Source organism: Diabrotica virgifera, chromosome 8, assembly GCF_917563875.1.
Source record: "Diabrotica virgifera virgifera chromosome 8, PGI_DIABVI_V3a".
NCBI lineage: Eukaryota > Metazoa > Arthropoda > Insecta > Coleoptera > Chrysomelidae > Diabrotica > Diabrotica virgifera.
This window is the reverse complement of record NC_065450.1, coordinates 29,472,495-29,489,256: the sequence shown is the minus strand read 5'-3', so window position 1 is coordinate 29,489,256 and position 16,762 is coordinate 29,472,495. Positions and strand designations below refer to the sequence as shown.

The 16,762-nt window shown below is 33.9% G+C and overlaps 1 protein-coding gene across 1 annotated transcript in view; it reads left to right on the top strand.

The window, feature by feature from the left end:
* Positions 1 to 3,907: 3,907 nt before the first annotated feature.
* LOC126890819 (WD repeat domain-containing protein 83) overlaps positions 3,908 to 16,762 on the top strand; it is a 51,636-nt gene continuing 38,781 nt past the window's right edge. Inside the window, exons 1-2 of the mRNA XM_050660011.1 lie at positions 3,908 to 4,071; positions 10,740 to 10,953. Coding sequence (XP_050515968.1) covers positions 4,005 to 4,071; positions 10,740 to 10,953 — 281 coding nt within the window. The 5' untranslated portion in view covers positions 3,908 to 4,004. The remainder of the gene's footprint in view (positions 4,072 to 10,739; positions 10,954 to 16,762) is intronic.

Here is a 16,762-nt window from a genome sequence, read left to right as displayed (position 1 = left end):
ACAGTTCGGCGTCGGAATAAAAGCAGACAGTTCGATTACGAACATAAAGATGAACCGATTTTGGATCCTAAAATGTCATACAAAGTTCATTTCTTTTATTGTGTTCTCGACCAAGCATTAATTTCAGCAAATGAATAATTTTCCATATAGGCCTTTTCATCGATTGTCATTTGTTTCGAGCTTCTGTCATGTGTCACAAAATATTAATATATCTACGTCATACGTTATTTGATATAACCAATGATACAAATCAAAGACGTATGACGTGGATATATTAATATTATGTGACACATGACAGAAGCTCGAAACAAATGACTGTGAATGAAAAGCCGGAAAATCATGTTGATTCTTTCAAATTTTTATATAATTTAAACGACAGTATAGAACACTCACAATTAAAACTTTTTTGTAGAAATTTGTAAAAAACTGAGATTTAATATGGTTTAATTGAAGAAATTATACAGCTTCAGCCTTTGTTAAAAGATTGAAATAATGTTTGTAAAATTTTAAAATTTATATTTTTAATCGAATTTACTGCAGTTAACCCAAATTTAGTAATAGCTCTTCGCATTCTGGTCACTCTGCCCATATCTGATGCGCTACTGCTGCGAACGATATTTTTATTTAAAAAATTATTTGAGATCGACCATCAGTCAAGGGCGGTTGACTGATTTATTTACCATCTCTATAGAGTCGTCAGTATTAAATCAAATTGATCATTACTATATTATTATAAAAAGATTTTTCGAACTGAAGACGCGAAAAGTAATTTTTTTATAAAATAGAAAAAGTATTTCATGTTTTACTACCTATATCTTTAGTTTTTTATGCTGTTACGCCAAAGATTTATTTTTATTTAATTATTTTAACTTACTCTATTTTCCTGTTGCATGTGTAAGAATTTTTAGTTATTTTTTTTGGTTACATTAAATAATTGTTCATTTTGGGCTCCATTAAATGTTTTGCACACAGGCGCTTCCACGTGCTGGCGCGGCACTGGAGATACTATATGTCACTTACAAGGGGCTCGATAGCTTGGTTAGTAGAGCATTGGACCAGAGATCGAGAGGTCCCGGGTTCCAATCCCAGATGATTCATATTTTCTTTTATTTTTGGTTGTTTTAATAAAAATTTTTTTGAAAGTGGTAGGTAAGAAAGTTAATTTAATATTTAAATAAAATACAACTAACCTGTTAAGTAGGTATATTATTTATTTCGTTGAAATTATATAATAGAAGTATAACTTCTTACGTGCGTACAAAGTACACACATTCTTTTTTTGTATGTCCGTCTGTTTGTTCCTTTCTAAACACAACTCCTCTGTCAATATACCAGATATAATTACAAATAAGGTGTCAAATAAAAGCTTTTAATCCAAGGATGGTATTAAAGGCGAGAAATTTTACCTCGGACTTCTGGTTTTAGAGTTGCAACCGGAAGTACTGTTTTAAAGTAGCCGAAATAGTACACGCGATATATTATACGACGCACCTTAGCAAGACCAGAACAAATATATACTTCCGATTGCATGCATGTCTGTCCGTCCGTCTATCCGCGAAAATAATTCCTTCGTTTTTAAAACAGATAGACTAACAAATGAAATATCGAATGAAAGCTTATAACCAAAGGATGGCATTAAAAGTGAGAAATCGTATCTCAGACTTCCGGTTTTAGAATTGCAACTGTAAGTACGGTTTAAAAGTCGCCAAAATATTACAGGCGATATATTATTCGACGCGCATTAGCAAGGTGAGAACAAATATATACTTCCGGTTTCATGCCTGTCTATGCGTCCGTCTGTTTGAATGCGAATAGAACTCCTCTACAGGGCTTTTCATCGATTGTCATTTGTTTCGAGCTTCTGTCATGTGTCACCTAATATTAATATATCTACGTCATACGTCTTTGGTTTGTATCATTGATATATACCAATAACGTATGACGTAGATATATTAATATTATGTGACACATGACAGAAGCTCGAAACAAATGACAAGCCCTATTACAGGGCTTTTCAACGCTTCTTATTTGTTTCTGGCAACTGTCATATTAATATTATACACAGATTATACAATATATGACAAGTTTCCTAAACAAATGAGAAGCGTTGAAAACATAGACATATTAACCGTAGACAAGGCATACTGAGCAAAAAAGCGTAACGCGGAAACAGTCGATCGGTGGTCTATCTATCCCTTTTAACCAAGAGATCCCGCGCAAATGACAGAACAAGATAGCTAGACCACTCAATCCTTAATATTGGCGTTACACCTCGATGCACAAAGCGGGCCATACCTTGCTTAATCTACGAGTACGAGTTATTATATCTATGGTTGAAAACCCCCATTAAAACAATTAGAATGACAAATTCTAAACAAACGTGTCGAATAAGAGCTTATAACCCAAAATATAGTATTGAAGGTGAGAAATTTTACCTCAGACTTCCCGTTTTAGAGTTCTAACCGGAAGTACTGTTTTAAAATCGCCAAAATAGTACAACCGATATATTATTTGACGCGCTATAGCAAGAATATATAACGCTTTTATATAACTTCCGGTTAAAGAGGTGTAACCGGAGGTGCCACGTTACTGTCGCATAAATAGTACATGGGATATACCAATCATCGCGTATTGAAAAGTTAAGCTTGAATAAAATATTATTTCGGTTTTGATATTATTTCCAGCTAAATAGTTATGACCGTAAGCTTGGCGAAAATGACTCAAAATTAGTGAAATCGTATATAAATCTATGCAAAGTTACACGAAGAGTTGAAATATAGTCTTGCGATTCCACTTTCGATCACATTGGGTGGAAAGCTAGGACTTACGAAGTCCAATAGCAAATTGTAAAAAGTTATATTGGCAACTTCTTCCTTAAAGGGAGTTGATAAGAAACGTTAACCCCTTCAGCTCCGTTTTAATATTTCCAGCCTCAGCTCCTGTGCTGGCAGAAATAATTTGGTTTGAATACTTACTACGTATCACGGACGCGCTTATACGTCGACCACACTGATCAATAGTCATCGTTAGATGCACGTACGCATCATCGAAGCTGAAAGGGTTAATTAGTTCGTTTTAGTATTATTTTTATTTCAACAGACTTATTCCCTTATACGTTCTGCAAAACGATGTTTTCTTTCTTCTGGCCATTTTGGTCTGCGTTGCTTCTGCTGAGTTTGTTATGGCCCATTTATCTACACTATGTCTCTGAAGATATTTTTTATTTGTGATGTCTGTTTTGTCTAGATTTGCGCTTTTAAGCAAATTTCAGTTGTTCAGGTGGGTAACGAAAAGATTCGAAAATAATTAATTAAAAAAAAATAACTACTAATTATAAAGATGTACTATAATTAGACATTATCAGTAAAAAGGATGCAGTGGCTAGGCCACTTGGAGATAATGAATGAGGTGGAGCCGTCGAAACACATTTATAGCAAGAGACCGGATGGGGTGACTTAGCCAGAGAGCAAATTATAAATATTATTTCCTTCATATCATCATTCATCCACTTTCTATTGTTGGAATTATGTACTTCATTCTTGGGGATTTTTTATGACACAAATGTTTAACTGGTCAGATAGTTTTCTGTAGCAAAATGAGTTCTTCCATCTGGCTGAAACGACTCTGTAAACGGTAATAGGGGGGACCACAACCATGGTTCTGTTCTGGGCCAATATTTTTAAATTGAATAAAATTGAATGTGGATTAATAAGTTGTTATTGGAAGTTGGTTAATGTTTATAAGTTCCTAATTTTATAGTATTAAATAACAATAATTTATTATCACTTTAGCCACTTTAGCATATACCTGAAAAAATTTGGTACTATTTAACAGATGTATATTTATATTGGTTATACTGTGCGGTGAGTGGTGACAGCGTGACAGGTAGAGTAGTTCAAATGTTCCAAAGTTTGATTTGTTTTGACGTTTTGTTGTTGTTATGTTATGCATGCATATGCATGTGCTTATGCATGTTGTTATGATTAAATGTTGTTCTGTTACAAATGGATTTACAATGTCTAAATACTATCGACTGCAATCAAGGAGCTGTTAGAGCGGTCAGATTTAACGGTAATATAATCTGATTTTAACTTACCTATTTGTTCAACAATTTACTTTTACTTTATAAGCTATCCCAGTGGTCAGCAAACTTATTAGCCAAAGAGTCACATATGAACAATTTAAAAAAAAATGGGAGCCAAATTTATGACACTAAATAAGTAGTACACTAAATAAAACTAAATTTCATAAGTACCTACTTATTAAATATTAATTTATTAACCCTCCTAAGGCCAGGGCCTTAACTACGATGTTGGGGGACCTGGGGCAAACGTGATCTGGGGGCCCCCTACCGGGGGTTTACCCCCCAGAGGAAGGGTAAACCCTCAATCTTTCATCTGGAATCATCTGGAAAACGTTTTACGAAGTTGATTGCTTTGTTTTGAAGGTCTTGTTCGTTGGCATTTAAAATAAAATCAGGTTGAACAATTCAGTACGTATCTTACACTGCTTTCATTCCTTGAAAGTGAGTGTCTAGCTGATGACATCATAATGTGTCGATCATTGAGTAAAACACTGTTAATCTAAAGCATAACTTGGGATCTTGAAGTCTTTTACCTTCGCACAGTTCATCGAAATATTTTTTCATCTTCTGCATTCTTTTTGGAGTGAACCCTAATGGTATTCCCCAACGTTGACACATATTTGAAGCCACTTCAAAGAAGGTTTCAAATTGTCCTCTCATTTCAGATAGTTTTAAGAGGCTCTCTTTAAGTAAACTGTAAGCAGTTAAAAGGTCTAAAGATTTTGATTGCAGTGTTTTCGAGACTATGTTGAGGATTTCAAGGATTTTATTTTGCAGAACTAGTAACACAACAAATTTGAATGGTTCTATTTTCTATTTTTCAGTTGTGCTGCTTCGTCTCTTTCATTTCTTTTGTTACTTGTCAGAACTAGACTTGAAAGGCACTTCAAAACATCGCAATGTCTGTATTTCAATGTATTGACTGCATCAAATCTTCAGCCCAGCGTGTTGAATTGAGAGGTTTTAGAGTCACTTTCGAGGAACATCTTTCAGATTGGTATGAGGACTTCAGTGCCTCCCAACGAAAGGTTTGAAGAAAGATAAGAAAGAAAGATATGAAGGTTTATTTAGAGAAAATGCAGTAAGAGGTAAACCAGATTGCTGAGAAGATACAGGAAATTGAAAAAGTGGAAGAAAATTCTAGAATGCGTTAAAACTCGATATGGAAAAAGTGGAAGAAAAATTGAAGAAGATAGGATAATATCAAAAAGGAGGAGACTGTCAGAAAGTAATTGTATACAGCTCTAATGAGAGCAGAATTCAATTTGGCAGAGATTTAATTTAGAAAACGATATCCGATACCTTTCATTAAAATCTTAAAAAACAATTTCCAACATATGCTGAACATCAAAGACTGCAAAGAAATTATAAGAAGCCATCTAAAATACGGAGCTGCTTTGTGGTTTGAAAGCAAAGAAAATAAGGTGACTTTATGAAGAGATTTTGAGACAAAATTTTTTTTTAATGGTGCAGGTGAAACAGGTTAAAATCGATCTTTGAAGTTGTTAGAATTAATATGCTGTGTACCTATTTATTACAATCGGACAACTTGAAGTAGAACTTGACTGAAAGTACTTAAAAAGTTTATTTGACCTCGTTACAATCTATGCAAGGCCAATCAAACGGGGGCCCCGGGGCACTGCCCAGGTTGCCCCAATGGTAGTTACGGCCCTGCGTAAGGCGGTGCGGGGTGCAGCTGCACCCCAGACCTCGTTTTTCTCACCTATCTTTTTTAATATTTTTTTTTGATTTTTGTCCATTTTTTTATTAACAATTAATTCAATTCCAAACGCATTCTACACATTACAGCATTTAAAACTCTTTGCGTTTACTTGCTTTTTTTTGGAAAAATGACTGTAGGGTGCAAATGATGAAAATTTCATATCCTGAATTGGACGTTTCTGATATTCCACCTGGAGCTAACAGAGTTACAGGACAAGGTAGGTGTTACTTACGTCAGAGAAAAAAAAACCGAAAGTCCCGGCATAACTGTATTGAGTGTAAAAACTTTGTGTTGCTCACTCTGTGGAAAATTTCATGTGTTGGTTTTGCAACGATAATAATATTTTTAAAGAAGAAATGAGTACTTTGTAAAATTATGTTTCATAGTATAATAATCAAGTCCTAAATTATCTTTCAAATCAATTTCCCCGATGTTCACATATTATAAAAAAATGGGTATACAGATGGGGTGCAAATGCACCCCGCACCGTTGTTTACGTAAGATTCTAAGCACCGCTTTACGAGGGTTAATGCCAACAATGTGCTTGCATATCCTAGGAAAGTTTAAATAAGTCAGGTTTATATGTTGTTGTTTTTGATTTTAGGCATAATTCCAAGTTCTTATCAGTAAGACGATTTCTGAGTTTACTCTTGATAATGTTCATGCTTGAAAAGTATTGTTCTAATATATATTGTAGAACCGAAAAGGCGAAAGAACAGCAAATGTGAGCTATTTTAGCTGATCGTAAGAATTAAGAATGCTATTCTAAGCATTGAAAATGACCATGTCTTCCTTCTCCAGGTCATTCAATGCAGACAACTTGTGTTGTGAACTCAGATCACATTTTTTCTTCTCCAATGTTTCCAATTCAAGACAAAGATTTTCGAATATATAACGCCCTATCTCCTTGTTTTTTTAATCCATCAATGGCACCTATGTACGCATTTGATCCCGCTTGGCGGCGCTAGTGTAGTTGGAGGTCAACGTTTTGACAATTCGTGAAGTTTGTATATGGTGTTTTTGATTACGATTTAACAAATAATAAATTATGGCCGAAAAATACAGATCCGTTTGTGTACAGGCTGTTTGTGTGTTGAAAAACGAATTGAGGAGAAGGACTGCGAGAACTACTGGAAAAAACGAGCTCTTATCGAATGATAAACTATATTAATCATCGTCTCAATGTTTGATTTCTATAGCTCAAAGGGTATAGATCTGAGGGTATTTATTTGGTATTGACTCACTCCCCCCACAAGTCTAGTGTGTATATGATAATCTGCCTTACTTTTTTATCAATTTAAAATTCCCAAGAGAGAAAAAATTGTTTGGATGCGGGTCCGTCAGCCACTATAGAAATATAGAATGTGTTAATTTAATTAAGTATAATTATTTGGGTGTTTGTCTAGGTGAAGGGCGACCTTAAATTCAAGGTGAAATTAGAAAAAATTAGGGTTAGGTTTGATCAGGTTTTAGTCATTAAAGAATATTTAAATGGTACTAGGTCACTTTAATTTTCAGTCAGTAACTTGTTTATATACTGAGATAAACAACAGAATAGCAAGCGCAGCCCGCATATACCATGCAATTAAGAGCACATTTCTATCGAAAAAAGAAGTATCCCAAAAAGCCAAGATAACAATCTACAACACAGTTTTCGTACCTATCCTAACATTTGGATGTGAAAGCTGGACGCTCACCACCAGACTAAAGAAGAAACTGCAAAGCATGGAAATGAAGTATTTAAGAAGAGTACTAGGTGTGACCAGGATGGACAGGATACGGAATGAGGAAATAAGAGAACGCCTTAAAGTCCAACCAATAGAGAAGAAAATCGAAGCAGCCCAGTTAAGATGGTACGGCCACATGGTTAGGATGGATAAAGGAAGGCCAGTAAAACAAGTTTGGGAAGCGAGAAGAAACCTGAAAAGACCGAGGGGCAGGCCCATGAAGACCTGGGACGATGAAATCGCTGCCATCCTAGACAAAAGAGGAGTCACTAAAGAACAAGCGAAGAAAATGGCAAGAAATAAGAAGGATTGGAGGAAGTTTGTGTACGAAGCATAAAAACAGACTTTATTTTAGACTTTATGCCCAACACCTTAGGGTAGAAGGGTTATCGATATATATATATATATATATATATATATATATATATATATATATATATATATATATATATATATATATATATATATATATATATATATAACTTGTTTATATTATTTTTGATTAGGTTAGGTTTGATCAGAGTCATTTTAAAGCATATTTTGAAGGTAATATGTCACATAAATTTTCAGTTATTAACTTGTTTATATTATTTTCGATGATGCTAGGTTAGGTTTGTTCAGGTTATGTTTTAGTCACTAAAAAATATTGAGAAGTTTAGAATTATTTCAAATTATTATTTCATATTTTGCTATATTATTATTTCAAATATAATTTTTTTTATATTGTCACTTCATTAAAAGCGATTGTAGATGTGGCAACAGTGTGAATGTTATATAAAATTGCATATCTTAATCCGTGCGTTTATAATAAATTTTGATCTGAATTTTTTAGTAAAGTATTCTATTTTTTACAGTCGAATCTAGGGGAAATACGTAATCTGTTTCAACAAATTTTTTATTGCAGATACGTGCATTTATTTTCAGCACATATTTATCGCTTCTTATTGCTGCAATCCACTTTTTTCTCATCAGAATATCTTTGGGAAACCTGTGTCCTGATGTTCTTGATGAGCACAAATGCACAGCACAACATTGAGGGATTTTATGCTCTTAAGTTTAATTCACACAGCGAAACAAATATTCAATATTTACTTAGAAATAGATTGATTTGAAGTGTTGACGTAAGTTGAGGTGACCTCCAACTCAGTGGCGTAGCGTGAGTGTCGGCTGCCCGGGGCGGAAGACAATTTTGCCGCCCCCTTATTTAGTGATTTTAATTTAATGTATATTATACATTACATACATTAATTATTATAGAGAACTTTTCGGCGAGAACAGTCATCATTATTTTGATACAGGTTAGATTTTAAATAAACAAGTTTATCTAAGTTTTACAATCCAATTATAAGGTTTATTAATACAAAAATTCTTTTACTTTAACCAATTAGATACATGGATATAACTTAGGTACCTATCACTTAAGATTAGCTACACCTTGACGATCGACAAGATTAAACAAAATCAATTTTTAATTAGAACTAGTACGATAATAAAATGTTATATTTTTATTTTTATTGAAAAGTAATATAAGTATTTGTTACAATTAAAAACAAAACTTCCCGTCTTCAATTAAAAATTTATACGTTTACTTTTTTAAAGTGCAAAGCCTTTTATTGCACCGTCAATGTCTATTGCATCACACACATCTTGCTCAATAAACAAAATAGCCAAATTAGTTGTTAGTCTTAAAGTATTCATTGTCGATCTTAAATAATTTTTAATCAATATCAATTTTGAAAAACTTCTCTCACAGCTGCATTGCTTATAGCAACTGTGAAAAATATTCGGAAAATTATTAAAATATTGGGCAGAGTCTCTCCCACCTTGGATTTGACAATAAAAAAACCAATTAACTTAAGAAAACGATTAGCTTACATAATAAAATAAATATTTATTCTTTTTATAAGAAAATAACTAACTAACATAACAATAATTCTAAATAATTACCCCCTCTGTGGCTCAGTGGTAAGAGCTCCTACCTTTGGATCGAAAGGTCCGAATGGTCGTGAGTACGAATCTCACCAGGGTCAGAAATTTTTTGTTTATTATAATTTAATAAATGAAGATAGTGTCTGTCTTTGTGGGATCGGTACTCACCGGAGGGACCGCAGACGTTCGGATACAATTAGCGTCTCTTTGCAAAGACAATGACGTTGACTTTGCAAAGTAACAAGCCACTTTCTCAACACACACACTACACATGACACTAGGTACCTAACTGCAAAAATTCACCATACCTACCATGCCAATGGCCATTAGTTGTCGAGGCATTAAATAAATAAAAAACAATTCTAAATAATTAAATTAAAATTAAAGGGAGTTAAAAAAATATAAGAACACAACCAACTGAAAAATTTATTCTCAATCATTAAATTAAAATTGAAGGGACCAATTTATTCTCTAATCAATTAAATGTTCGAACAAACCACCCTCTTGCAGTGAACAAAAACCTAATCGATCATACGATGCAAGTATCATTGAATTCAGCTGATCTGGCTGTACCTGACTACACAGTTGAACAATTTTTTCTTGCAATTCGTATTGAAACAATTAAGTGTTTTCTTTGTTCCACACACTGAATAACGTACAGGGGAGTAAAATATTTGCCGATGTATGTAATAGAAGACATTCTCGCTGATTGTTAGTCATAAACGGAGAATTCAGTATAGACGTTGTTGCCAGTCGCTACAGAATGTCATTCAAAGAAAAAGAATTCCCCGAATTAGTCACAAAATAAGTAATGAAAAATGCCGTGCTTCTTTCAATCGGTCCGAATTTGTAGTTGCGATAAAAATATAAAATGGTTCAAATATTTACAAAATATTTTTATTAATGATTGTTAAATTTTGCCGCCCCTAAAAAGTGCCGCCCGGGGCGGATCGCCCTTGCCGCCCCCACTACGCTACGCCACTGCTCCAACTACACGAGCGCCACCTACGTTGAGCTTTTCAGATTAGCTGCCATTGAATTTCAAAGCTACCAATGTCAATTTCAAAAGGAGAAAATTTCAACTCGGTTATTAAGAGGATTTTTGACAAATGCTAAAGTTTGCAAGTGCTAATTTATAAGATGTAATTTTTTCAAATATTATATATTATTACTGTAGTATATTTGTGCCAGAGCTGCACTTAAGGAACCAAAGAGCCACATGGGGCTCTGTAGCCACACTTTGCCAACCACTGATCTATTTTCATTGTTTTTTTAGTTGATGGATCCTACTGTTTGACTTGCGGATCAGATAAAAAATTAAAGCTTTGGAATCCCTACAGAGGCTTGATACTTAAAACTTATGGTGGTCATGGAAACGAAGTTCTTGATGCATGTGGTTCCTGTGATAGCAGTCAGATAGTGTCATGCTCTTCAGATAAATCTAATATATTGTGGGATGTCTCTACAGGACAACCCATTAGAAGGTTAAGGTAAAAATAACTATACAGTTGTCTCTTGATAATCCGACAGGTATGGGACCAAAGGGGTGTCGGATTATCAAAAGTATCCGGATTACCGAAAGTAATTATATATTTGGCATTGCTTTGCTAGCAGTAGCCTACAATATTCTTAAATTTTCTTATGAGTAAAATGCTACCCAGATTAATGTGCAAATGAAACATCCATTTTGGCTAACTAAAACATGTTTATTAAAAGAAATATGTAAGCTAATACATTTAATTCATGTCGCGATAGGTTTCAGTACAAGCAGACATGGCGGCAACCTTGACGGGAGCTGCATCAGACTATCGAGCGTGTCGGATTGTAAAACGTCGGAGTATCAAGTGTGTACTGTATTATAAAATATTAGTAATTTTATTGAAATTATCCCTATTAACACATTGTGTGCCATGTCGCTCATATATGAAATCCAAAGATATTTTGCCAGGGGCCACGTCGCTCATTTTTGATATACACATATGACTTACTTTCTTGCTGTGGATATTAATGGCCTCTGAGACTATTATCCCGATTAGAGTGTGGCATGCAATGTGCTAAAGGTCTATAAGCTGCTATAAGATGAAAACCTACCTGTTTCCTGCCTAGAGTTCGGAGCCTAACAATTTTTAAAAAATAATTTTTTTCCAAAAATCTATTTTTAAGAATTGTTTAAATAAATTAGACTGTTTATTAATTAATAAATTTATAAACAAATTACATATTTGTAATCTACATAGAAATTACTACATACAAATTACAAAAAGAAAGATAAAAATCCATTGAGTAGATATGGAGATCTAGACAATTTTATTAGTTTGAAATTGCTTTTTCGGTATTTAAACCCGGTGGATTTGTAGGTTCCCCCTAGTAACTATTTGAACTACATTTTTGAAAATTCGTAGAGGGTCCTGTGAAGGTACAATTAGCTCAGAAAGCCACTGCGCATCCGCTAGGAAAAATATTCTAATTCGGATTTTTTGCACAATCTTACTCAAAAAGGACTCCTTTTAACAAATTTGCATGTTGCCAGGACCAAAAGGTGGTCAAAAATTTTTTAAACGTTTTTTTTTTGTTTTTTTCCTAAAATTATTTTTATTGCATGGAAAAAAGTTTTTTTAGTTTTTTTGGATCATTCCAAACAGAAAAGGTCTTTAATGATTTTTCTCTAAAAATGATAGTTTTTGACATATTAGCGATTAAAAATTGAAAAATTGCGAAATCGGCCATTTTTAACCCTCAAAAACTATGTGAAAAACTGAAAATTTGAATGTTGCCAAGGTAGATATTCTTTAAACATCGATTGATGAAATCACGAAGAGTTTTTTGCAATACAATATTCAAAACTCCTTTGTTTTTTAATTGCTAATCAAGCGTGCGCGACACTATTTTCCACCGACAGTATGGTGCAAATGAAAGGAATAAATTCGTTATTTCGTAAACCGGCGAGTTTAAGGTAAAATCCCGAAACAGCTCGATTTTTATTTTTAAGTTATGATACTGTGGCATATATGATATACTAGTGACGTCATCCGTCTGGGCGTGATGACGTAATCGATGATTTTTCAAATGAGAATAGGGGTGGTGTGCTAGCTCATTTGAAAGGTTCTTCAATTGTCTATTCAGTAATATAAACATTTACATAATTATTTATACAGGGTGTCCAAAAAATTTTTATTAAATTAAATTATTTGACAAAAAAAAAACGTAGAAGGACACCCTGTATAAATAATTATGTAAATGTTTACATTACTGAATAGAGAATTGAAGAACCTTTCAAACGAGCTACCACACAACCCCTATTCTCATTTAAAAAAATAATCGATTACGTCATCACGCCCAGACGGATAACGTCACTAGTATATCATATATGCCACAGTATCATAATTTAAAAAATAAAAATCGATCTGTTTCGGGATTTTTCCTTAAACTCGCCGGTGTACGAAATAACGAATTTATTCCTTTTATTTGCACCATACTGTCGCGTCGGTGGAAAATAGTGTCGCGCACGCTTGATTAGCAATTAAAAAACAAAGGAGTTTTGAATATTGTATTGCAAAAAACTCTTCCTGATTTCATCAATCGATGTTTAAAGAATATCTACCTACCTTGGCAACATTCAAATTTTCAGTTTTTCACATAGTTTGTGAGGGTTAAAAATGGCCGATTTCGCAATTTTTCAATTTTTAATCGCTTATATGTCAAAAACTATCATTTTTAGAGAAAAGTCACTAAAGACCTTTTCTGTTTGGAATGATCCAAAAAACCTAAAAAAACTTTTTTCCATACAAAAAAAATAATTTTAGGAAAAAAACAAAAACAAAACGTTTAAAAAATTTTTGACCACCTTTTGGTCCTGGCAACATGCAAATTTGTTAAAAGGAGTCCTTTTTGAGTAAGATTGTGCAAAAAATCCGAATTAGAATAATTTCCCTAGCGGATGCGCAGTGGCTTTCTGGACTAAATGTTTTTGAAAATTCTTTAACAACAAATACAAATCCCATTCTTTAAAATGGCATCAATGAATTTCCTTATTATAAATAAATTAATGTTGTTCTGAAGCTATTTCCTTGTGATCTTTTTATGATTACCTATTTATATGGGAAATAAGCCACAATTAAATTGAAAAAAATAATTTTATTAATAATTACTTTAAAATGTATAATATATGTCTGAATTGCCAATATAAATGAGTCAGATTAAATAAATTATTAGAAGAATATTTTACTTAGCAACAACATTTTTGTTTAATTTAGTTGTATGTTGACAACGACACCCGATTTGGGCGTCAAAACGTTAATAAAATTATTCTTTTTAATTTAATTGCGGCTTATTTCCCATATAAATAGTTTATCATAAATAAATTAGCTATACAGGGTGAGTGGGGAGGATTGTGCCAAACTTCAAGACTGTCCACAGAGAACGGCAGTTCTCACCAGTGGCGCACAACACCCCTACATGAGACACTATATATACACGAAATTTTCGATTTTCTAAACCTGACTGAATTGAAAATTGGGACAAATTCCATCTTAAAGTTTAGGAAAAGACTCGTCCATTCATATGTCAACCATAAATTTTGGTCCAAGGGTGTGGATTTTACGGCCCTTCCCATTTAAAGCCTGTTTTTCGTTCTCGTCCCCAACACTCCCAAAAATTTCAAAAATTTAAGCCTGACCTTTGCGGCTCCTGATAGCACAGATAATTACCTTTCCAACGCATGTTAAATTTTGAAAATCGGTTATACCATTCAAAAGATATCGAGCTCAGAAATATGACTCAATTTTTATTTAAAAAATGGAAAATGTTTGTGGATATGTATGTATGTATGTATGTATGTATGTGTGTGGAAAAGTTACACCGATCTGAATGTTTTCTTCTGTGTTTCAAGAAGGTGTGAGGGCCGATTCAGAACCGGTCTAATTTTTGACTTCTGACTACCCTTAAGCCAGCTAGAGGGCTGGGTAGATACAAAATAGCATATTTTTTGGGCGTATATATCTTAGGTTCAAGGAAAGACAGGAAAACCGCAAATACACCAAATCAATAGAGTTGAGTTAAGCTTTCAAATGGCGCCTAAGCGATCAAGCTAAGACATACACACTGCTCACTATAGCCAAAAAACTGAAAAATTAAACTTTGAAAATTTTGGTTTTTCGACAATTACTCAAAATTTCAACCAACGAATTGCGCCAATAACTGAGCGTTTGTAGAAGGACTCAGGACGCGTCTAACGGTGTATACCTCATATCTGGGAAAATTCGAATTTTTAAGTTATAGGCTTCATAAATATGATCAAATCTATTTCTTATGGGAAAAACGGTTCTTCAAGCTCAATAATTCCTGTAATACGTTCAGTTATCACACTCGATCTTGGATGCATCAGATACTACTTGTCAATACGTTTCAAATTCATGTTTAGTGATCAACATCAGGTAAGCCGTTCAGAAGTTATAGAGCTCCAAATTTATAATTAGTCCAGGAACTGAAATTTTTCACTTTGCAATTTTTACAGAATGGATAGATTTGCTTGAAAATTTGACAATAAGTAGTGGATAGTCCAAGGATAGAAATCTATATGATGCAGAAATACGCTTTTACCATGGGGTGGTTGCCACCTCATTTCGAGGGTGGAAATTTTTTATTATATTTTGACCGCAAATGCTGGTAAAAACATTAATTATAAGCAAAAAATGTTCATTATACATTTTTTTGATAAAATTAATAGTTTTCGATTTAGTGGTTATCGAAGCTGTTAGTTTTATATCGAAAAAATTACCAGAGAACGGTAGTTCTCGCCAGTGGCGCAGAAATACACCCCCCTATACGCGACACTATTATATGCACGAAATTTTCAATTTTCTAAATCTGACTGAATTGAAAATTGTGCCAACTCCCATCTTCAAGTTCAGAAAAAGACTTACCCATTCATATGTCAACCATCCATTTTGGTCCAAGGCTGTCGATTTTACGGCCCTTCCTAATTAGGGTCTGTTTTTCGTTCTGGTCCCCAAAACTCCACAAAAACTTCGAAAATTTAAGTCCGACCTTTGCGGCTTCTAACAATACTGATTATTACCTCTCCAACTCATGTCTAATTTTGAACATTACCAGAGAACGGCAGTTCTCGCCAGTGGCGCACACCCACACCCCCCTACACGCGACACTATATAAACACGAAATTTTCGATTTTCTAAATCTGACTGAATTGAAAATTGGGCCAACTCCCATCTTAAAGTTCAGAAAAAGACTCACCGATTTATATGTTAACCATCGATTTTGGTCCAAGGGTGTAGATTTTACGGCCCTTCCTATTTAGGGTCTGTTTTTCGTTCTCGTCCCCAAAACTCACAAAAACTTTAAAAATTAAGTCCAACCTTTACGGCTTCTAATAGAACTGATCATTAGCTTTCCAATGCATGTTTAATTTTGAAAATCGGTTATACCATTCAAAAGTTATAGAGCTTAGAAATGTGACTCAATTTTTATTTAAAAAAGGGAAAATGTTTGTGGATATGTATGTATGTGTGTTTGAAAGTTAAACAGATTTGATATTTTTTCTCTGTGTTTGAAGAGGGGGTCAGGGCTGATTTAGAACCGGTGTAGTTTGTGACTTTTGACCACCCATAAGCCAGCAATAGGACTTGGTAAGTACAAAACGGCATATATTTTGGGGGTATATAAATTCGGACCAAGACGAGGCAGGAGAACTGCAAATACATCAAATCAATAGTGTTGACCTAAGCTTTCAAATGATGTTTAAGCCGTCAGGATCAGACATACACACAGCTCAGTATATCCGAAAAACTGAAAAACTAAACTTTGAAAATTTTGGTTTTTCGACAATTACTCAACATTTCAACCTACGAATTGCGCCAATAACTTAGCGTTTGTGGAAGGACTCAAGACGAATCTAACGGTGTATACCTTATATCCGATAATATTCGAATTTTTAGGTTATAGGCTTCATACATATTATAAAATCTATTTCCTGTGGGAAAAACGGTTTCTCAAGCTCAATAATTCCTGTAATAGCTTCAGTTATCATACTTGACCTTAGATCCATCAGATACTGCTAGTCAACACGTTTCAAACTCATGTTTACTGATCAAAATCGGTTAAACCGTTTAGAAGTTATTAAGCTACAAAAGTATAATCCAATTAACGATTATTCCCGAAATGGTTTATGTAGTTGTAGTGGTTACGACGCTAAATTTAATCTGGCAACGGGCAATCCGACTTCATTTACCGGCCATCTCAATATTTTTGTTTCAATCTATTTCGAATAGAAAAAAATCTAAT